Here is a 23,611-nt window from a genome sequence, read left to right as displayed (position 1 = left end):
TGTAACACACATAAAACCGGTTTTTTGTATGTGCGTGTTCAGTACCCTACCCATGCCAAAAGCTTTGTATGGGATAGCGTACATATTATCATCGATTTGTATGTCATTTAATTAGTAGGAAGTTATATAGGTTAACACTTCGTATCTTCCGTATAAGAGTTGTACCTGAAATAATTGTCTTCATCTGCGTTTGGAGTCATATAGTAAATCCTCTGACAGTTCCTTTGGATTGTGTTCATTCTTCTATAGCTACCGTCAAGTTTCTCTAGTCCATGTTCCTCCTGGATATAATTGCACGATATTTACCTTTTCTCTGGCCTCCTTCCTTCAATCTGTCGTTCTAAGAATGTAGGTTAAGACCATTTTATTATCCATTTTTCCTGTTCAGTATAACTTGGTACCTTCAGTTCTTGCTAAAAGTATTTACAATGAAAAAACATGAATGTTGAAGGAACTATTTACCAAGATCTGTCAAGTGGTACAAGTTCCGTGTCATTTGGTACGTGGGTAATACAGAAGCGTGCTAACAGCTTACCTAAAGTTGCCCAGTAATAATTCTTACATGCTAAACATCCGATAGATTGTTTTTAACTCATGATAATGAGTTGTCCCGTGTTATTGGCGTAGACGAGACCTTGGCCAGGTTGCGGCGCCCACCGCAGACAGTTGAGACTGGTGAAGCCGTGTTCCCAGTTCTGTTCTAACTCTTTTATCGGTGAAAGACCAGTGCGGCTTGAACTTTCTGTAAATAATCATTTCAACTGTTTTTATTTTCTACCTCCACATTTTATAGTGTCGTTAGATCGTTTTCAACCAGCCTAAAAGTCGCAAAGTAATTATAAAAGACCAAACTGATATTGATTGTAAACGTAGGGCGTTGACTCTAGCAGAGATGTAATATGTTGGCACACAGATTTGCCCATTGTAGTAAGGATATCAAAATAACACTATTCAATAGTAGCAGTAGAGCTCCTTGTGAAAGAGTTCGTCCAGGGTGGTACTACCATCTTACCTATTTCTGCCGCCATGCGGTAATGTCAGCATTACTGTATTCCGGTAAAGGTGAAGGGTAAGGGTGCTGGTGAAATTACAGGTACATGGGACTAGTGATGAAACAGCCTCAGTCTTTTAAGGCGTTTTATAACGACTCGACTCCATTTTACAGGACTCGACTCTAAAATTAAGACTGGGGGTTCGAGTTTTTATTAATAAGACTCAGTCGTTGTACTAAAAGACTCAAAAGACTTAAACGACTTGAAAGACTTAAACAACTCAAGTTGTTTGCAAAGGACTCATACCAATTTTATATCTTATTAAACCCGAAGTTTATAAATAAAAATGACGTATTAGTATGTAATAAATAATCACGTTTATTTACTTATAATAAAAATCGTAAAATAAATACCTTGTGGGTAGAAATAAAATCACGCCATACGGCTCATGACTCGCGACTCCCGAGGCTATGAGGCGTCAGTCGTTTTAGTCCTATAAGTCTTTTAAGCTTCCTAGGGTTATAAGACTTCGACTCGAATTAGTCTTCAGTTTTAGTCTTATAACTCAAGACTTGAGGGTTAAATGACTAGTCGTAAAGCGTTGAAAATTAGTCGAAGTTTTTTAAAAGGCCTTAAAAGACTTAATCTCTTTCATCACTACATGGGACTATTCAACTTATGTCTCAGGGTGACGGGCACAGTGGCAGTGTTCCTCAGATCTATGCGATTTAAAGCTCTGAGTGGCACTGCAACTGTTATATACAGGCATGTAGCTTAAAATCAGGCGCACGACTTGTCCGTCCCGTCACTTGATATTATAAAAAAAAATTGTCAATCCTTCTACTTCTATTAAAGGGTGGTCTGAGAAACTATCAACGCCATGCGTATTCAATATAAAGACAGTTTCAGGACGCTGTTGGGACTACCGCGGCACTGTAGCACCTTGATGTTTGTTCAAGTAGTAGTAGGAAGTTAATGACGTTTATGCTGTGATGCGAAAAAAGATGGCGTCACGCTCTTGAGACTGTATAAGTTCTAACAGCATCCTGAAAATGTTTGCTGCTAAGCTCGATACGCCGATGCTGCGTCATTTCATCCAGAGTTTTGGTGAGGTGATGTACGAGACGGCTCCTCTAACGACTTGTATACTTTTTGTTTTGATCAATTATGTACCTAGTAACAACAGGCGTTTTAAAATATTATTATTATTATTTTGTATTACTAACAAGTGGACCCAAGATATCTTAATAAAATATTTATTATTATAAAATGGCATTACATGACATTATTATCGAATGGCAACAATTTCACGATCGCAGTAAAATTGGATTCCAAGATCCAGAAGTAATTTGCCAGTCAATTATATACTTAAAAGCTAATAAACTGAGTCATCTCTGGTCTTTTTGTTAGTAGATGATTATTTCTAGAGAAAACCGGAACACCAAACATTTTTTTCAATTCGAGACCCGCCTTTACCCCTGTTCGTCTTTCGCGTTTCCTTGACTTATTCTTTATAGTCTGTCTTTTTTGAAGACGGAGTAAAATGACAGTTCATTACGCAAAAGTGCTGCCCGCTTGTGAGCAGTTAGTATTGCAGTCGATAAATATTCTATCGACTATCGACTGAATATTGGTTACGCTTATGGAATAAATAGCCGAATTTGTTTCATTTGAATCATCCTCGACCCATTATTCGTCCAATTATTGAGCACAAGTTCATTTGAATTGTCAATTTTTGTAAGTTCAGACGTACATGCACTGTATTTAGAACTATATTTATGAAAAATACAAAGAGGTGACATATTTTAAAGTATTTCATTTTAATTTAATGTAGATAATCAAATCAGGTTATTCTTGTTAAAATGTATATGAATAAAAGTTGATCTCGATACTAGTAGGCCAACTGTCAAAATAATAATAAACAATGCAATAACACAATTAGTAGTCATTAGAACGTCGTAACATTCGGTCCTTTTTGGAGAAAAATTTTATCTTCTTTCATAATCTATCGATAAAACTAAAATCTCATGAAAACTGGCAACCCTACAAATGTCATTTTACTCCGTGTTAAAAAATGACAGACTATATATAACTTGTTTTTTATTCCATTGACATTTTATTCCGTTTTTGGAGTGACCCGTCCATCAAAATTTTTCGCTTTCTTACTTACGTAACATTTTTATTGTTTTCTATTGGACCTTAATTTTAATGAAATAAGAAGTCTTACCTAAGGGTTCCAGCCTATAGAGCAATGCAAAAACATTATTCCTGGCATGTGGGGTGGTAGTGAAGCGCCGCGAACCAAGTCCCACGGCGAGGTGGCGAGCCGTCGGCGATAGTGCCACGGAGACCGCGCTTTGTTCTAGCACGGCGGTGTGGAGGCACTGGCCCAGACGACCCCACTCCAAAGAGTATACACCTATAAATATATCGATTTTTATTGCCTTCCTGTGCCAACCTCGACTTTAACTCCAATATCCATCGTTAAAACTTTATTGAATTTACGTGTAAATATTAGAATAAATAAATAAATAAATATTAGACAACATCACAATACGTTGCTTCGATCCCAAAGTAAGTAACTAAACCACTTGTAATTAAATTTATTAAATAACAGAATGATTCACCACCATGATATTCAATTATTTTTTGGGAAATTACTCCACTAGTTCGAAATTATATTATTAATACAAAGAACTACTGCGCTATGGCAAAAAAAAGCGTTAAAAAACCAAAACAAAGGTCTGCAACAAGAAGATAGAAAGATTCGTAAAGTCCGCTGGTTCGTTCCGTGGCTTAATTAGCATAGCGTCTGGCACGATTTGCTAAAAGACGTTGTTGCGAACCAACCGGAATCCAGCCGGATCAAAGCATTTTTTTCTAAGTGTTCGATCTTTGTATTCATAATTAAAGCACTTGTGTTATGGAAATCGGAAATAACGACGGTACCACAAACACCCAGACCCGAGGTAATATAGAAAAGTTAGTTTTCTACATTGACCCGGCCGGAAATCGAACCCGGGACGTCGAGGATGGCGACACCATCGAGGAGGTCGTCAAAATGTGCGAATTCTTAAGTTAAAATCAATAAACTAAGAGAATGTTGCAAAAATTTATCTTACCAAGCCAATGGTTGCTGTTCCGCAGCCTCGGCACTGGCAGCAGCGCGACCAACAAGCGTCCATCTTTGGAAATGTCGATGCTCGCATCATTATGGATCCGGCAACGCTGGACGACGACGTTCTTTGTGCCTGTTGGCGTAAAAACATAAACAAACATGACGGAAATATACGTCGAAGGTCAGTTATAGGTGCACCAGAATCTGATGGCACTTAGACAAATTCAAATTTGTAATGGGCAACATCAATATAGTAGGAAAAAATTTTTAGATACTTCATATATTTTAATTGACCAGAATTAAACTATCCTCGTACATGTTTTACGATCTGTATGAATTTGTGTGTAAAAAAAGTAAGAAATTTCTGACACGTTTTAAATTAAAAAAAAAAGTATCAATTACTTTGTGGGTGATAGATTTATTTACAATTACAGTTTTAAGTAACTTCCATTTAAATACGCCATTTATCTATTTTTTACCAATCATTGTTTATACACTAGTCTCGCCGACAAGTTCCAACAAAAATTACATACCACATACATTGGCAAGATTTGAGACTCGCTTCTTAATCGTGAATTGTGACTTAGATGTATCTAATTCGTCACTGATTTTACGATAAGCATTATTACAATGTGTTTTGCTTGCGTTTGAAGCGGATTCTAAGTAATTCCCATATTGAATTACTTACGGTTGGAGTACGAATATTTTCAAAAATTTAAGACATGTCGCCAGTGGAAAGCTGCTGAAAACTGTGTATTTGTCACTTTGTGTGTGTTCTGCATAACGACTTGGGGAGGCACCCATAAAAACACAGAAAACAAGAGCCAGACTGAAAGTCAGTACATTCCGACCTTTTCGCTTTCCCACAGCTGAACTCCTTGCTAAATGTGATGTACGTTCAATAAGCCAGTTATTCATACTACTATCCGTAACAAAAAAACATTCACTAACGCCCTATATCCCTTCACTCCAAACCAGCAAAATACGAGCAGATATTGTTTGTTCCACTGAACGGTTTCGAACTGCAGACTCCCATAGATTCTTTTGCTTTCTTGGTAGCATTTTGTGTAATAAAATAAGTCGTTAACTATGTATATATCCTATGAATAAGTTTCAATGTAAGAATACCATACACATACACTGGTTAAAAGGCTAAAACTACAATGACACTGAAAATTTAGCATCTGTGGTTACGCAATGTTAATAATAGTGAAGACGCTAACTAATGTAATTAAGTATTCATGTTTTATTGTTATTGAACAAAATATGTTGACTAAAGTAATCATTATGCTAATAGCACCGATTTTGAAACCTAAGATACAATTAAGCAATTTTACTTAGTTTAGGTATCACCTGGATTAACTTGCACTACTGACCTTAATTAAAGTTATGTAAATTTACAATAATTTCACTGTTTGTGATAGTCTAGCGCGTATATGTAAATAAAAGGTTATTTCATAAGATTCATGTATATAGGTTAAATTTTTATACAGAACAAATTTATTTTTATCTTTAATTATTGCTACAAAAAAGAAATTTACCAATGGCGGATTTACCCTAAGGCCCTGTAGGCCCGGGCCTAGGGCGGCCACACTTTAGGGGCGGACCAATAATTCACTGATGATAATAAGAAATAACTCAAAGTACCTAAATGGTCTAAAAACTCACGCTCATTATGGTGGGCCGCACAGCACTTCCTAAATCACATACACTTTATGCATAAAATATAGATACGTTACATATCTATAATGTAATGTATAATCACTACATCACTACGTTTGTCCGTCTGTCTGTCTGATCGCGACTCAAAAACTACAGAACGGATGCTGGTACTGACTACATGGCCTGGGGTCTAGGGCGGCCAAGACTGCAAATCCGCCACTGCATTTGACACAAGGAATATTTTGAATTGACAGTGAGAAGTTAACATCGCCAGGTAAAAGTTGTTCTATTTTTCTAACCGTTTAATACCATGAGATTCTGTTACACCTATAACTGGTTTTAACTAATTTAAGTAGGCATCTCATACATGTCAACTATTTTTGGGAGATCTTAAATAGCTACCCATAAATTTCCTTGCATTCCATTTCTTTATGCCACTTTACTATAAAGAACACTTTATATATCGCTCTTCTACATACACTCCGCAGTCCCCATTTATTCCATCTCTTACAGAATCTGCTATCCAGCTGTGGAATTCTTGACTCCTTCAAACGACTTTCCTCGTCTATCCCTTCGTGACTTCGTATACTAATTTTCAATTTCGTGGAATAAGTGCAGTGCTGGTGTTAATTTATTTAAGTTTACGTTCGTAGTGTTCTAATTAAGCTACACAAGTGTTATCTCGCAAAAAATCGAAAAGGATGTTTAAAAAATAGCTAAATCAAGTTTGCCTTTTACAACATTAATTATTGCAAAAACACAAATTATTCCGTTTAATCAAAACCACATTCGTGTAAAGAAACATCTTAAGAACTCCGGGACAGCAATCTGCTTAATGTTCGAGTGTCATGAAAGTTATTTCGTAGTACGAAATAGTTCCATCTACTCCCGTCAAGATGGCGTTAGTTTGCAATAAATGTAATAAATCAATAAATAATAGAGAGTTCCTTATATGTTCATCTTGCAAAGTGACCCATCATCTAGATTGTTGTAACGTACCATACAAAAGATTCCACTTAATGGAAAAGAAAAAAAAAAGCGGCGTGGAAGTGTAACAATTGCATTACAAAACGGAATTCTCTCTGCGAAAATATAACTCAATGAAATAAGTATAAAACAGTCATATCCACCGAAAATTCGTTTGAGGCTCTATCCAGCTTATCTTCCAATAATGATGATGAGGACATGGGGGATGACGCTGATGATGACGCAAAACAGGCATGTTTTATATCAACCAGTGAGCATAATAGGAGTTGTCCAGAAAGAACAATGATTTACGATAAAGCTGAAAAAATGGAAAAAAATATTTTAGAGTTACAAGAAAAATTGCAGATAGCAGACAATGAAATTGTTAATTTGTTATCAGAAAACTATAGCTTACAAGATAAAATCAAATCCCAAGAGAATGTAATTAACAATCTAAAAAGACTAAGTACAACGTCATCGCGAAACAACACAAGTAAACATAAAAGAGCTCAAATAAAATACTAGATCAGAGCTACATTGATCTCAGCGGGAATCAAACAAAATACAATTCATTAGTAATAAACAATAATAAAACTACTACCACGAGCGACACAAAACATAAACACAATCACCAGCAAATGTCTCTTCAAAATCCTATTGGCATGAGCACGCCAGCAAGCCACTCATTGACTTTAAGAAAACGAACACAAAACATAAAAAATCCAGTACCACTACAATCACACCCACCGAAGAAAAGTAGTGTTAGCCCATCCACAAGTGTACACAAAAAGCCGATAATATATATATTTGGCGACGAACAAGTGCGGGGACTATCTCTGAGACTGCTTAACTTCAGAAAAGGCCAGTGGAGTGATAAATACGACGTAAGAGCAGTAGTAAAACCCTATGCTTCTAGCTCACATATTGTAAATGACTTAACTCACATGACAAATGTTATAACGAAAGAAGATCTTATTGTTTTTTCGGTGGGGTGTAATGATAGAAATCCCTTTACACTACTAACAAACATATGCAACATGTTGTATAAATTCAGAAATAACAATATACTATTATTTAATATACGTAATAACAAATATTTGAACACAGCCACCTTAAATTATGACTTAGAAAGATTCACTAAAAATTATATAAATTGTACATTAGTTAATATTAAAGATCAAACGTCCTGGAACTCTATTGTATTCAAACTAAATGTAGAGATCGACTTTTTAAATTACAGGAGAGAGTTCATTGAGAGTGGCATTAAATTCCGTAAGTTACGCAACTCTAAGCCTTCAGCTAACGTTAGTAATTTTTTCGCCCGTAACGCAGACATTCAGAAACCGACTTGTTATCATCTTTGTCATAACATTCATGAACATTCGACATCTAAAACTCATACTGACAATTTTATTATTTTTAATCAGAATATACAAGGTCTTTGTAGTAAATTAGATCTTTTAGAGGTCACTTTTAAGGAATTATATGATGACGGCAATGAGGTTGATATAATATGCTTTAGTGAAACATTTGTAAAAAGAGGTTCGGAAACTAACATAAAACTTAGTAATTATAAATTAGCGGCAAGTTATTGTCGCGAAAACAGTAAAGGGAGCACATGCATTTTAATACAAAGTATTTTAGACTTCAAACCCCTACCTATCGTGTCGAAATTGGCATCGAAACTATACTTTGAATGTTGTGGTGTGGAAATTGTAGGTATTGGTCTCATTGTAGTTAATATATATAGAATTCCTGATCATACAAAAACTTTCGTGGGTTTATTCCTACATAAACTAAACACTTTACTCCACCATCTGTCCGTCAAATTCAAATATAAAAAAATCGTTATTTGCGGTGATTGGAATATCAACATATTACAGGAAAATACAGCTACCAAAGATCTTCAGAGCATTCTTCAAAACTATAACTTTAACATTCACATAAAATCACCAACTAGGTTAAACTCGTGTATCGACTTAATGGCGATTAGTAACATAAAATTAGTAAAAGCAGACGTTCACATTCTGGCTCTCTCTGACCACGAAACTGCACAAACGTTGACTTTGAGCATAGGGAGGCAAAAAGCTATCACCACTTGGTACGAACAGCGGCGAGACTAGAAATGAAAATATTCAGAAGTTCTGTGAATGCGTTTCAGCTCTTTCCTTTTCCGATATCTTAGGTTTAGACAATGTAATTCAGGCTTTCAACAACTTTTATGATTTAATACGTCTATTTTATGAACTATGTTTTCCAATTATCAGAGTTAAAATTAACAATAGGCCAAAAAAGCTGCTCTGGCTGACAAAAGGACTTAAAAAATGCTGTAAAACAAAACGATTACTATATTTGAAATACAGAGCATCAAATATTAATAAACAGTTAAATACAAATAAATTTAAAATGTATAATAGTATCCTAAGAAAATGTATGTTAAAATCTCAGAAAATCAATAATAATCTTTATATCCACAATAATAAAAACAAATGTAAAGCGACATGGAATACCATTTCATCTACAATTACTAACAATACCTGTAAAAATGGCATAAAACATATACGACATAACAATATGACATACTCAAACCCAGATGACATTTGTAATATTTTTAACAATTATTTTATAGATTTGACAAATAAAAATAACCTAACCCAACTTAACTTGACTAAAAACTGCATGACATATCCATCTAATTTATTGAATAAAAATTCCCATACAATATTTTTGGAACCGATAAATGAGAAGGAAACTTATAACATAATTATGTCTTTAAAAAACACCAAATCCAGTGGCTATGACGATATAACAACTAAAATACTTAAAATGTGTGCCTCTTATATCTCTCATCCGCTTGCACATATTATAAATTTATCGTTTAGTGATGGTCTTTTTCCAGAACAGCTAAAAACTTCTGTTGTCAAACCCCTATATAAAAAAGGCGATAAGGAAAGCCCAAGTAACTATAGACCAATTACTTTAATCCTGACTCTATCCAAATTATTTGAAAGGGCTCTGCATTCCAGAATAAATGCATTTTTAGAGAAACATAAAGTAATATATCACTCTCAATTCGGATTTAGAAAAGGTAGTTCTACAACTCTTGCATGTTTTGAGTTTTTGCGCATTGTAACGGAAAGTATAAACGTCTCTACTCCTGTAATGTCCGTCTTTCTAGATATGACTAAAGCCTTCGACTTTGTAAATCACTCAAAACTCCTTTACAAGCTTGAATCATACGGCATTAGAGGAACAGCCCAAAATTGGATAGCGAGCTACTTAAAAAATCGGACACAGTATACTGAAATAAGTAGATTAACAAAAAACAAACACAATAATAGATTAGAAAAACAATTTTTTAGATCACACCTAATGCTGGAATACCGCAAGGTAGCGTCTTGGGTCCGTTACTGTTCCTACTCTACATTAACGATCTCCCACATGATCATAATTGTTCACAATTTGCTGACGATACAACTCTTATAATAAAATGCCAAAACCAAGCGACTTTTAACACTGACGTAAATAAAGCACTGACAGACGTAATAAGTTGGATGGACATCAATGACTTGAATATTAACATAAGTAAAACCAAAGTTATGACATTTAGATCTTACAACTCAAATACCATACCGGTTAAAATTAATTACAACTCTGATACTGTAGATGAAGTAGACACATTTAACTTTCTTGGGTTAACAATCGACAAGAACCTTAACTGGAAGGAACACATCGAACAGATGTGCATGAACCTAAACAGATTTGTTTACGCTTTACGAAGACTAAGGCAAACTGTCTCGCGAGAAGCTGCGTTGACGGCCTATCACGGCTACGTTTCGTCCGTGCTCAGCTACGGTCTTGTACTATGGGGTAACTCAGTAATCTTAGAAAGAGCGTTTGAAGTCCAGAAGAAGTGTATTCGAGCAATTTGCGGTGCGTGGTTCGATGACAGTTGCAAACCGCTGTTTAAAAAGCTGAACATATTACCTTTGCCATGCATGTACATTAGGGATATCTGCGTATTTGTCAACTCTCATCCTCAATATTTTAAAACACGCGGTCACGAAGTCATTCAAAGGCAAACTAGAGCAAAAATTATGAATCTCTTATACCAACCTCGTTCTTATAAAGTAATTTATAAGAATAACTGCTTCAACATGTGTATAATTATTTACAATAAATTACCAAACGAAATTAAATTGTTACAAGGACATACTTTTAAATTAAAATTGACAAAATGGCTTTTGACACATTGCTTCTATAGTAATAAAGAATACTTAGAATTTACAAATTCATTACATTAATTAGAAACTATAGAGACTAAAGAAACATTGAATCCCATTAATAACACATCAAGCACATCTGCTTGCAGGTTGAATACAATGTACCTAATTTTACTTAAGACCTTTGTAATTACTGTATTCTGGCAAATAAACGTATTCTATTCTATTCTATTCTATTCTATTCTATTCTATTCTATTCTATTCTATTCTATTCTATTCTATTATATAGCGTTATTATTTACCTATATTTATTTATGGCCTTTTTTTCCTACTAACGTATATGAATAAATATTATTATCAATATACATTATTAGTATTTAATATGTAGTGTTAAATATTTGAAATATTAGAAGATATTTTTTGGTTGCACCTGGTTTGCAACTCCTAAATTTTTTTCATAAGCAAGTGAATTTAGAATCAACCTTCAATAGTGATTTACTTAATTGTAAATCTATGCTTTATAAGGTGGCCTTTCATTACTTAAATAATTAATTTATCAGTATAAATGAACTAATTTATATATTTATCATTTATTTATGTATTTAAACTTGATTGCACACAAAATTGTATAAATGGTGGACTTAATGCCATTAGCAACCAGTCAACCGGAGAGCTGAGTTAGAAATAACAGGGGTGCATAACATGACAAATAAAAACAGATAGGAACAAATTTTATAAATAATTAAGTCTGTATCTACAAATCGCAAGTGCAGTTTCATAAAGAATTATCCACACACATCAGGGCCGTGCCCGAGACGTGGACGGGACGTGTTTCGTCATGGGCTCAAAAAAATATCGTTGCGTATATTTCGTATGAACTCGTTCACACATGTCCATGTCCGGGCCGGCGCCGGGACGGGCCCGCAGTTTAAACAAACTAGCACGCCCTGTCCACGTCCCGGGCACGGCCCTGATATGTGTGGACAGTCCTTTATAGTTAGGTATATAGATAAGAGTTTTCTCACTATCAGCGATATCAGGCGTGGTTCCTGTGGTAAAATCCCACGCTTGAACGCGGTGCGAAGGCGCTGGCAGGGTTTCGGAGATGATGCCGGCGTCCAATAGACCAGCCATACCCGCACTAATTCGTCTAGCACCCCCTCCGCCCCCGCCTCCAACACCGACACCGCCAATGCCAATACCCTCATGACCGTCGTCATCTACCAACATTGCATTCTGTAAACAAAAAAAACGATAAGCAAATCACTTAGAATAATAACGCATAGAATGATAGTTTCATATCAAACGAAGTGTCACAAGTGAGGCAAAAATCAGTTTCATGTAGGCTAGTTTTAGTAGTAGGTTAATTTTCGGTTTTAGTGAATATTTATATAAAAATACAAGTTGAAACGCGTTATTTCCTTGTGGAATGTGATGTTAGTATCTATTTTATGTTTGTCTGACGTATTTTTACACTCATTTACCGCACATTTCGTCATTTATACCTAAAATTCTGGAGCTATTCGCGGTGCAAGTTGACCTTGAGCACTGAAGGCCCGCCCGCTCGTGTAGGCCCATTGGGAGCGCTTCAATTTGCCACACTTAGCGTGTGCGGACTAGGTTTCTATGCGTTATTATTCTAAGGCAAATCACACGTCGATATCACTGCGTCACACTAGTATAATTGTTTGAATAAGTTACCTTATTTCTTACAAAAACCTATTCTGTTAACGATACTTAACAATCACTTCTATACTCCCATAAATATGACGGTGATGCGTTTCTATACAATAAATTAAACAGAATTCACAATTTTGTTGGCTTATCCAGTTACGAACTGAAGTCTAAATTGCAAAATTGGCTGAAGCCTCTCGAATACGCGGCTCGAGAGGAACTACTTAAAATTTGATTACTTAAGTAACCACTTATGGATTTTATATACTTGTTTACATTTCTTATCAGTAAAGAACAATGGTAAAATCATAGTTAAAAGAATTCGTTAGCGTCTTCAAATGTCTTACAAGTTTGAATAAAATAAATTCATTAGGTTTTTCAAATTATAATTACGGCCTATCTAAGTCTGGAAATAAAATCATATTTACAAAAAAACTCTAATGACTAAATAGTATGTAACCGGACTGATATCTACAACAATCAGTTTCTTAGTTTCTTAACGTTGAGCGACATCTAGCTTAAAAAAAGGAATTTCAGTACCTACGTATGGATATGGTCCACATTTAGTTCACGTAATATCAAATGTACTGATTCGACTGATTTGTAATAAGCTAACAAAAGATGTTAATCAGTGTACTTCATTACAAAAAATAAAGTCAATATTTCTTATATAAAATGCCACGCGAGAAAATGTATAACTGACGTAAAAGTTCCCAAAATCTATATATATAATAATAGACGGCACGTTTCACAAAAAAAAAAAATATTTGTGTCAGAATTACAGTGCAATAGTCTATGGTATGTTCTTTAATTAACTCAGTTTTTTTGTTACCTATGGCTTAATTTTATGCCCTTTGACCACACCAATGTACAAAATAATTTCCTCTGAACTTTCGTCACGTCACAAACCCACGGCACCATTCAGCTTCTATTAACTCTGTTTAGGGCTTCTATAGTTTATTTTGATATAATAATACACCGAATATATATTTAATTCAATTATGTAACACAATAAGTCTATCAATCATTCATTCATCCTAATTGCCCCGTGGCGTAGTGTCCATTAGATAGTTGAATCTGTTTTGTAAGTTGAATCTGTTTTTCGGTATGTTGTGTTTATTTAAGAGTGCACTAGCTAACATTAAAATATTAATGAATAGTAAATTAGTAATTTTGAATGCCTATTAGCAGGAAAGACTAAAAGCTAATTGTATAACTTGACACTTTTAAACGCCATATGGAAGTATCATGAGGGACAGGTGACCTGATAAAATATCGAACATATGGTCGAATTATTTGACCCAATCATACTACGCATGGGTCATGATCGACCCGGGTTATCAAAAATGATCGACCGACACAGGTCTACTGCATGAATTTTCGAGTTAAAAAGCATTTTTATCGAAATCTTTAGAAACCGTTTTGGAGTTCTGCGAGAATTAGTCCTACACCTTTTTTTAATCATACGACTCTGTTTCAGTTCCTCAAGTTAAGAATTAGTTAGTTATCTGAACCGGGGAACACATTTATTATAATTATAAATTCATCCACGTACCTGTGCTAGAATAATAGGTTGCAGATATTCGTGAATCCTTGGCAGGCGCTGCGGTTGATTATTATGAGCCTCGACGTGAGCTGGTAGATCGTTCACTTGCATCAAAGGCATGGCAACGTTGTTCAGCACCGTGTGGAAATGGCTCGGCTCCTCCGGCGACCGATTACTAGTATCACTACGAGGAGTGAGTATATGGGGCCTATAACTGGTAAAAGAACGGCGGTTCCCCATGTCAGGGCCGTTTTGCATTGGAGATCGACTTCCTGGAGGATTTTCTCCATTAGTCGAGTGCAGAGCGAACATTTCTCTCACCGACGACGGTGTGTATAAACGGATAGTCTGCAATCGTCTAAACCTTGTCCTTGTAGCGTTTCTTAGTCTCATCGCTTGCAAATGAGCTAGTCTCACTAAATTTACTCTGCGATCAAACTCATTTAAGAGTTGGTCCCTGGGACCTTGATTTTCTGCTGGATCAGCAGGAGAGTGAATAATTCGATCCGTTGAAGGACCCGCTACTGGTTCAATGGTAATGCGAGCTTCATGCCTTGGTGTCGAGGGCATGTTTCTTTGACCAGGCAAGTAACGAACGGCGGGAATTCTGTGACTAGTAACAGGCGGTAACATCTTCTTCTTAACGATTGGATGTGCAGCTGGATTAGTTCGATGCAAAGCCTTCATGCGCTGACTTTCTAAATATATTTCTCTTCGGTTCCTCGCAGTTGCAGAATAATTCCTATTGGCTTCAGAAATTTGAACCGCGAGCCGATTGCTCCATTTTTGCGTGTTTGTACTCGGTGTGATGGTAGGTGGCGGAGAATTGTCTTGCAGAAGGTTTATTGGCTTTGCAGGCATGGGAGTTAAAAGATTATTTGTTACAGTCGCCATATTATCATTATTTTTGGAAACAGTTTCATTACATCTAGGAGGCGGTGGCGGTGGTGGTGGAGGGGGAGGCGGAGGTGGTGGTGGTGGTGGGGGTGGCGGAGAACGAGGAGGTTCTGTATTGGGAATGGCTGGGTCATCAGGTCCATCGACGTTAACTGGTCCAGTATGCTCGACATGCTGAATCCGTACAACATTCAAGGACTCCATACGCTGTGCGGCAGGCGCAGTGTTGCCAGCTTGACGATTGGCTCTATTACGGTTCATCATCAACATCAAGCAAGTTAATGCAAGCGCCTTTTTGAGTGTACGAAGCATATTAATAATAAGCTGGCTAAGGCCTCGTTCTTCAAGACACATCATCATCATGTTGAACATTATAGACAGTACTTGCATAGCACGCATGCGTATTTCATGTCTCGTCGCGCTAATTTCAATGGCGCGGGCAACATCTATGCGGGATCTGTTGGTAAGCCTCGGAGCAAGTCGATTCGAGTTAGGGTTGCGATGGCGTCGACGAATTTCGTCGTCGCCACGCCACCTTGCATGTAACCTCCTTCTAAGTGAGGCAGCAGATCTCATTGTGCTTGATGTCGACCGCCTTTGCGGTGATCGCAAAAACGACGGCCTGTTATCATTCACATTGTCAGTCGCCGCATTTAAGTCACTCTCAGTCGCGTTTGAATTACTGCCACTTTCACTTCTGGGCGGGGCGTCCCTGCTATTTTCTGCGTTATTATCATTTCCGGCGGACCTAGGGTTGTTCCTAGAATTTCGTAGAGCATTACGGGCGTTATCCGCCATGTCAGTCAACATCATGCATCTTTCCAAAAGTGATCTTGTATAATAGCTAGGCATATCTTGCCTCGCCGTTTCTCTGTGCAGACTTAGTATGCGTCTCCGAAGATTTTCCCACATGTTACGTAGTTCCCGTAACGTGGTGCGATTACCGCGTACCCAAAGGTTCATCAGTTGTACAGTGTGCTTTTGTAAAGCGATTACGCCTCCTCTTACCTTTCGAAAAGCCTCTTCAGAAGGCATTGGGTCACCTCTTGACCAGAAGTTATCCCGACTTGTCGAAGGTCTAGGACTGTAATCAATAGGTTCACTCTGAGGAGGATTACCAGTATCTATTTCAGTCTCGAGCTCGTTATCTCCGGTATCAGGTCTCGAGGTTCCGGCTTGATCGGCGGTTTGGTTCTGTGTTCGTACACGAAACCTATCATTTGACAATGAAACGTTAATCGCTCCAGTATCTTGGGAAGTTACACGACGGCGGGGCTCGTCATTTAGGTCAAATACTATCCTGTCTGTAAGGTTTGATGATCGTTCAGATGTACTCGGTGTGTTACGATCTGTTTCCATAGATTCGTCATGAAATGTAGAATTTCTAGTTCTGAAAATGTTAACTTCGAGAGATTGGTCACTGTCAGAGTCGGAACTAGAAGAAAGAAGGTCTCTGCGTAAGTTGGAGCGTGGGGAAAGAGGTCGTGTACGTGTTCTTGTGCTTCGAGTGTTGTTTTCACTGTCATCCGACTGAGCGCGGGAACAGCTACCCCTCCTCGGCATATTGCGCTCAACGCTCGCTACTGTCGACAAAGACATGTTGGTGATCAAATTCAACAGTCGTGTTCCCGAATCTCTTAAGATATCACGGATCAGATCGAGACTCTCGTTAATCGTTTGTGCATCGACAGAACCTGTGATAGGGCTCATTTGGGTAGAAGAGTTGGTCATAGTCGGTCTTTGGGTGTTGGTGCCCGACGTTGACGGCATGCTCTGTGAGGGTGACGGTGTAAACGGATCTTGAAACAGCATTTGATTGGTTAATGGACTTTGATTGGTTTCTCCAGTAGAAATCGATGTATTGTGTCTTGAAGGGTTCTGTGTATGCCGACAGGGTGATGAATTTCTTCTACGTTCCATGAACGCTCGAGCCAAAGAAGACTCGGGTCTGGAAGAAGTAAAGATGCTCGTCCGTGATGAGTGCGCCGGTGGAGGAGACTGTTGCGGTCTGCTAATGGACGACGAAAATGGATTTGGTAAAATTCTATTGTTGCGCTCATTCTGATCTACAGTTCGAAATGACCTGCCTTCTGTCAGAGGCTGAAAAGCCGACGATCTAGAGCCAAATATGGAGTGCTCGTGATGTGATGAATCTGCACTCCTGTAGAAATACATAAAAAAATATTTTTTTACCAAAAATAATAGATTCTCAAAACAAAATATTCATAAATTCAAAATTAATGACAATTTCATTTTATTAATTTCCTAGTTACCTTGAAGGATTGTCAAACGAGAGAACGTCTAGATTGAGCAGTCTGCTGCTACTTTCGCCATCACCACTCTCCGTGCTCTCTGCGCCGTTTTGTGGGCGAGACGTGCTGGGACCGGGAGTTGCTAAGAAAAAACAAGAAGACAAATTTCTTATTAGCTGTCCCACTACAAGAAAACGCTTCTAAGAATTTTCCTCAAGCTTGTCAATCAGATAGGTGTACTACGATTGCAGGAAAATGTGACGTGAAACTTATCTCCATCTTGGTTTTTCCTGTCACAAGATTACAAATTTATAGCAATAAAATTGTTGCCATCCCTTTCGGCAATTACGTTTTAAACAGACGAGCAATATTAAGTGACGCAAAAGAGGTACTTCCATAGTGGTCCCATTTCATTTTGAAGAAAATCATCCACCTCGAAGGGTGGCTGTTCACGCATGAAGATTCATTTTTATAAATAGCGACTAACTTTAATTTAGGAGCAAATACTTTCATGGTTGATTTTGCTATTTCTCCAATTCAAGGCGTTTTTCTCTCGATATACTTTGAGTAGTGAGAACGGATTTTTATTATATCCAGTGTCAAGTCCTGTATAGTGGCGAACTAGGGGATATTTCAATAAAACTTGGCAAATAGATGTAATTCCACGAACATTTGAGGTCGGTTTTTTAGTACTCTGTACTGAGATTATCAGCCAAACTATTCCGTATTATATTGATTACCGCACGTATGAAAAATGACACGAAAAAATTAACTTCAGTTATGATGAATCATTTTGTACAATACATGAAACAAAAAAGGTACTTTATCAGTTTATAATATAATTTTATGACTAAGTGAAGAAAGTAATTGTTTATTTCGAATTAGTTTGATAGTAGATTTCTAGTAGTAAGTTTACTTTTATATTGATTTGGAAATAACAAGTACTTGGTTAATTTTGTCAGCCTTTATTTAGTCATGAGTAAACTTCATAATAAGTAGGTAGTTTTTGTTTAATACGTTACTTTTTCTTACTCTCTTAGAAAAATATTTGTTTTAGATAAATAAGTGCTTATAAATATAAAATAACGCTACCGCGAACTTTCATTGTATTTTCAGCATTAATAAACGTTACATGATAATTCACTGTGTTTTATTAAATTTCTTCCTGCAGGTTTAGGTACTCAGTATTCGGCCGAATGGTGATTCAATATTCGGTATTCGGTTGAATAGCAAAAAGCAGGTCGAATAAGGTCGATGAAAAAAGTTTTTGAACACTAACTATCGACACAAGGTATAGCACGACAGTAAATCAAATGCAATATTACTCATTAGTATTGGTTTAATAACGTGTTATATTCTAAGAGAAAACACAAGCATTTGACGGTCCTAAACCCGTGAAAGTATGACGTAATCATCTGCAGTTAAGTATGTGACAATGCTGTCCATCATCGTCACCCTATCTTTTCGGTGTGTAATGGAAGGTATAACAACAAATAATCTATTTTCACTTGGTATAATAGCATTTGATATAATGTCTAAGGATATAATCACTCACTGTATATAATCAATAAAAGTTATAGCAACAAAAGGCATAATTTCAATGTGTATAATGAACCTTCAGTATAACAAACATTAGATATAATGGTTTAAGTGACATAATGAACAAATGGTATAAGTACTATCAGTATAATGTGTTAAATAATATAACACAATATTTAGTTTCACGAATAGTTGAAGTCCCCTACATTATGTCGATAAGAATTTTTTTTATTCCATAAAATGTACAGTCGCAAAATATAATTGTGTTTGTATAGCTTTAAGTGCTTTTTGTGTTATAAAATACATTTATTAAAACTTTAAGCAGAATATTGATTTACATATACTAACATAACCTAAACCAACTGGAGGAGGTCGAACCAACTAGCAAATGCAAACGAATTCGGTTCATACACCGTTGCACCTAAACACCATTGGAATTATATTAATTTTTTTTTCACACACACATTCAACATAATTCTCAGTAAATGTTATATCTGCAGTGTTTATATAAAATGAACATTACGCAAACGGTATATTAGATTGATACTTATTATAAATTACAAATATGACTTTCGTGTTTCGTAGCAAAAAAAATATTTAAAATTTCGTAACATAGCCATAACTTACCCTCATCTGGTTGACCCAAAGTTGCCGAGGATTGCGTATTGGGAGTCCACATTGAAGACGCATGGGCCATGTCTGTCTCCATAGGGTCTGTACCACGATCGATCTGAGGACATTTTTATTGTATTATACAATACGTCATTAGTAGAGTAGAGAATTGCAAACATTGAACAAATTATTTAAAGGCCCAGCTAAACTGTCGAGTTTCGACGGTGTATTGTTTACCGGTTACCAGTTTACATACACAACGCATATGCATTCATAGATATACACATGTACTTAGCTTGTGCAAGACTACTCTCCGTGAAGCTTGACTTTGACAATATACTCCGTGAGTAAAACCGACTAATTAATGTTGAACTCTGGCCCTGTACTCTCGTTCTCCGTCCGACATCCGTCCTAAACAATTACTATCAAATAAATATAACTCGACCAAATGAATAGTACATTATTCCAGAGGCCGAGAAGTAAGGGATTGCTGGACGAGTATGAGTTACACGGACGAGCGCCAGCGAGGTCTTGTATTAATAAGAGTCAAGCAATCCCCGTTCCCGCCGAAGCATGTATAGAATTTTTCTCAAACAATGCAAAGAAAAAATAAAAGACTAAAGAGAGGAATGATGTATAATAGAAAAGTAAACAAAATATGAATTAACATTAAAATTTATACAATACAACTACTAAAAGAAAATGTTATTGTTTTTCCAGGCATATTAATAGTAGTCTGCTGAACTTCTGATTTTCGTTATCGCTCTTTTCACTAGCACTAATTTTCGCGCATGGTTCTTAATGACAAACATTCCGTGTTCGTTTTTTGAAAGTAATGCAAACATTTCCGAGCATGTTTGAGAAAAAGACAATTGCCTTGTAATTTGGTTGAGTATTGCTTAAATGAGTAATACTCGATTGTTAAATGACAGTAATTGTTTCTGACAGAGAACGAGAATAGACCCCCTGAAACGGCGCTGCTATCGACTTTTCTCCACTCAACTCAATTTGTCAAGTCAATCGCCACGGTCAAAATTCAATTTGGCAATTTGAGGGTAAGGATAAAATGCTTACTGTACTCGGAGGAGGTGGCGTGTTGGTAAGACGGTGTCGCACCATAAACAATCGCTGATAATTCCTTACTAAGCTGTCGTATCTTTGTACCAGGTTCTGGTACGAGTTCACGATCATGTCTTGTGCGGTTCCAGGATTCTCTTGAGTCCTGTTTCCCCCGAGACCGTCATTTGAATCGTCTCGTCGGAGATTCTGACTGCTCATAGGTCCCAATGGTGGGTGGTGTTGTAATATTGAACTGGCCACTCCGGAACTTGCCCATATTGATATTCCGGTTATTAACTTATCGCCCAGAGCGTCGAACGCTACGTACCTGAAAAATTTGTCATTATTGTTTGCAATAAAATTGGGTGGCCAAGGCCACTGCCAATATGGAAAATAATGGAGGACATTTACGCTCAGAATTAGCTCGTAGCATCGAACTTAACAAATGATGCTAATAAAAAGTATAGTCTAGCCTATAGTTTTTAAGACGTGGGCACGTCTTAAAAACTATAGGCCGAAAGAGATAACATTCCAGTACTACGTATTTTGATAAAAAGATGCATGTGCCTAAGTCAGAATGTACCAGTAAAAAGTATCAATATGTACAGATAACTGAAAAAAACTTCATTGCAAATTCAACCTTATCAGCATGATTTTGCATTCAATTCTGCAAGGATTTAAACTTGTATAACGTTACGTTTTTCGGTTTCTGTTAAATACTCCTACTGACACAAACTTTAGATGTAAAAAATAATAATATACAGGCTGTATATTTGAAAGTGAGACATACTTATAGAGTGCGTTGTATTACTGATTCTGAACCCAAAGAAATAATAAACTAATGAACTTAAACTTTATAAAAATTAAATTATTTTTTTTTATCGATTACTACTTGTGAACAACACTAGTTATCGAAATCTATGCACATCACTATTATTGCTCCGACGCAGCGGCGGGCGGCGGCATGGCTTTGTTCTCTAGCACGGCGGCGAAAAACAAAGCACAGGTCGGGGATGGTGGTGCGGGCGCATTCGCGAAATTGCTGTTTGCAGAGACAGTGCACGCGCGACCTTGGTCTAACGAAGACACGTAAATTATTTGTACTTCCGCTCGCCCGATCGCCGCAAAATGGATATTTATTCTAACATCGAATTGACTGAGATAGTGCGACTTTACGCAATAAGTGGTGATGGTGTGAGGCAAGCTATTGAAATGTTCGGACAAATGTTCCCAAATCGGAGTTTACGTGGAGGTGAACAGTGTCGAAGTGTTGCGTGAGAGGATTATCTCAGCATTTTATACTGTGAGATAAAATTTGTTTATGTTGAACAATTTAAAACAAAATTTACTTGCCGTGCTCCTAGACTATGCATTGTGGAAAACGGTGGACATTTTGAACAATTGCTCTGTACCACGTAAATGTAAATAAACAGTAAATAACTAAAACGAAATCAATCATTGTAAATAACTTGAATTCACATTTTTAACTACGCCAAAAACCTCAATTCTTATTAAATGTTAACTAGTTACTAAATCATGAACTTATCTTTTTAGTACGTAAAACATTTCGATGATAGTTCAAATAAAAAATAATTAACATGAGCTAAAACATAATCATGTTGATAACAGCTTTTTCCATCATAACATAAATGAGTAGGTGAGCAACTTAGTTTTTATTTTCTAGAGAAATGAGGTGCTTTGTCGGTCCTAAGCCCGTGAAAAAGTAGGAAGGGAGATGTGAAATCATTGTTATTGTTGCTGTCTCACTCGGCGCTCGCTTGGTAGTATTTCCATTGCACCCGAAATCAAGCGTAAAGGGAATCGGTTTATTCCTATGTACACCCCAAACACATTTGTTGATTTATTTTTTGTTCTATCCCATATCCTAATTTTATTTTAGTCTATGTTAAGTTGTTACATGATTTACTATGACATGTATGAATATGTCTCACTTTCAAATATACAGCCTGTATAACGCAAACACTCATAGCCCCGCACTAGGGAAACCCTGTATCGCGGGTGCTATGGACACACACATAGACAACGACAAAACACACCTAAACGCAAGAGAGAAATAAATGTTGGCCATACAGATATTTCTCCCGGCCCGGGAATCGAACCCGAGACCTCTGCATGCCAGTCCAGATTTGAATGGCTACGGAAATACACTGCCTTATAATTATTGCTACCGAGGGACAAGGCTGCTGGTTATATTCTGCCTTTTGTCTTTTGTTTGGCTCAGTATTATATAGAGTTAGTTTTACTCTTATTTATCAATTATATTTCCACAATTAAACATATTAAGTTACCAACAAAATTATTCAGTTTAGTAGCAGTAGAGCTCGTTGTGAGAGTTCGTCCAAGGAAGTATTGCCATCTTACTTATTTCTGCCGCCAAGCAGTAATGTGAGCATTACTGCGTTCCGGTTTTAAAGTGTATGGGTGCTGGTAAAATTACAGGCACATAAAACTAATCAACGTCTCAGCGTGACTTTGGCAGTGCCACTCAGATTTTTGCGATTTAAAGCTTTGAGTGGCACTGTAGCTGTCGCTTACTACCAGCCGCACGACTTGTTCGTTCCTTCGCTTGATATCATAAAAAAAAGTCAAAATCGACTCATCCGTAGAACAAAGATCTATGTGCAAGACTACTTGTTCTCAGGACATAATACGTTTCGGTCGTTCTTCTTCGCAGTGGATGTCAGATCGAGTGTTGTTCGATATTATATTTCCGAAACGAAATAAGATATATAAATTCTCTAAACACCTTACAGTAGGCCTTAGTTTGAATAACGAAATTATTGTCGTAACGTGCTTATTCTTTTTTCGCTATATAATCACATCGGACTCTGTTCTTCGGATGTGTCGAAATGTTTATGAAGTTATTCTAGTGATGATGAAAACTGACTGTAGAAGGATAAATTTAGAATCACGTTGCGAAATTTTATTGTTAGTGCCATAATTTAAGCAACTTGTCAGCCTATAGGTCAGCAAAAAAGGTTTTATTCCAATATATGCAGTAAGTAATGAATTTTGGCCTAATGCAACTATAATAATACAATAATACAAGA

General features: G+C 36.7%; 1 protein-coding gene across 1 annotated transcript in view; it reads right to left on the bottom strand.

The window, feature by feature from the left end:
• Positions 1 to 206: 206 nt before the first annotated feature.
• LOC113233779 overlaps positions 207 to 23,611 on the bottom strand; it is a 36,528-nt gene continuing 13,123 nt past the window's right edge. Inside the window, exons 3-10 of the mRNA XM_026468983.1 lie at positions 20,556 to 20,918; positions 19,497 to 19,599; positions 17,352 to 17,472; positions 14,191 to 17,239; positions 11,987 to 12,197; positions 4,115 to 4,243; positions 3,220 to 3,411; positions 207 to 742 (exon numbers count right to left, since the gene is read on the bottom strand). Coding sequence (XP_026324768.1) covers positions 588 to 742; positions 3,220 to 3,411; positions 4,115 to 4,243; positions 11,987 to 12,197; positions 14,191 to 17,239; positions 17,352 to 17,472; positions 19,497 to 19,599; positions 20,556 to 20,918 — 4,323 coding nt within the window. The 3' untranslated portion in view covers positions 207 to 587. The remainder of the gene's footprint in view (positions 743 to 3,219; positions 3,412 to 4,114; positions 4,244 to 11,986; positions 12,198 to 14,190; positions 17,240 to 17,351; positions 17,473 to 19,496; positions 19,600 to 20,555; positions 20,919 to 23,611) is intronic.

This window comes from Hyposmocoma kahamanoa, unplaced genomic scaffold (genome assembly GCF_003589595.1).
Source record: "Hyposmocoma kahamanoa isolate Upper Pololo Valley unplaced genomic scaffold, ASM358959v1 102, whole genome shotgun sequence".
Lineage (NCBI taxonomy): Eukaryota > Metazoa > Arthropoda > Insecta > Lepidoptera > Cosmopterigidae > Hyposmocoma > Hyposmocoma kahamanoa.
Note: the sequence above shows the minus strand (reverse complement) of the source record. Positions and strands in the feature narration are given on the sequence as shown.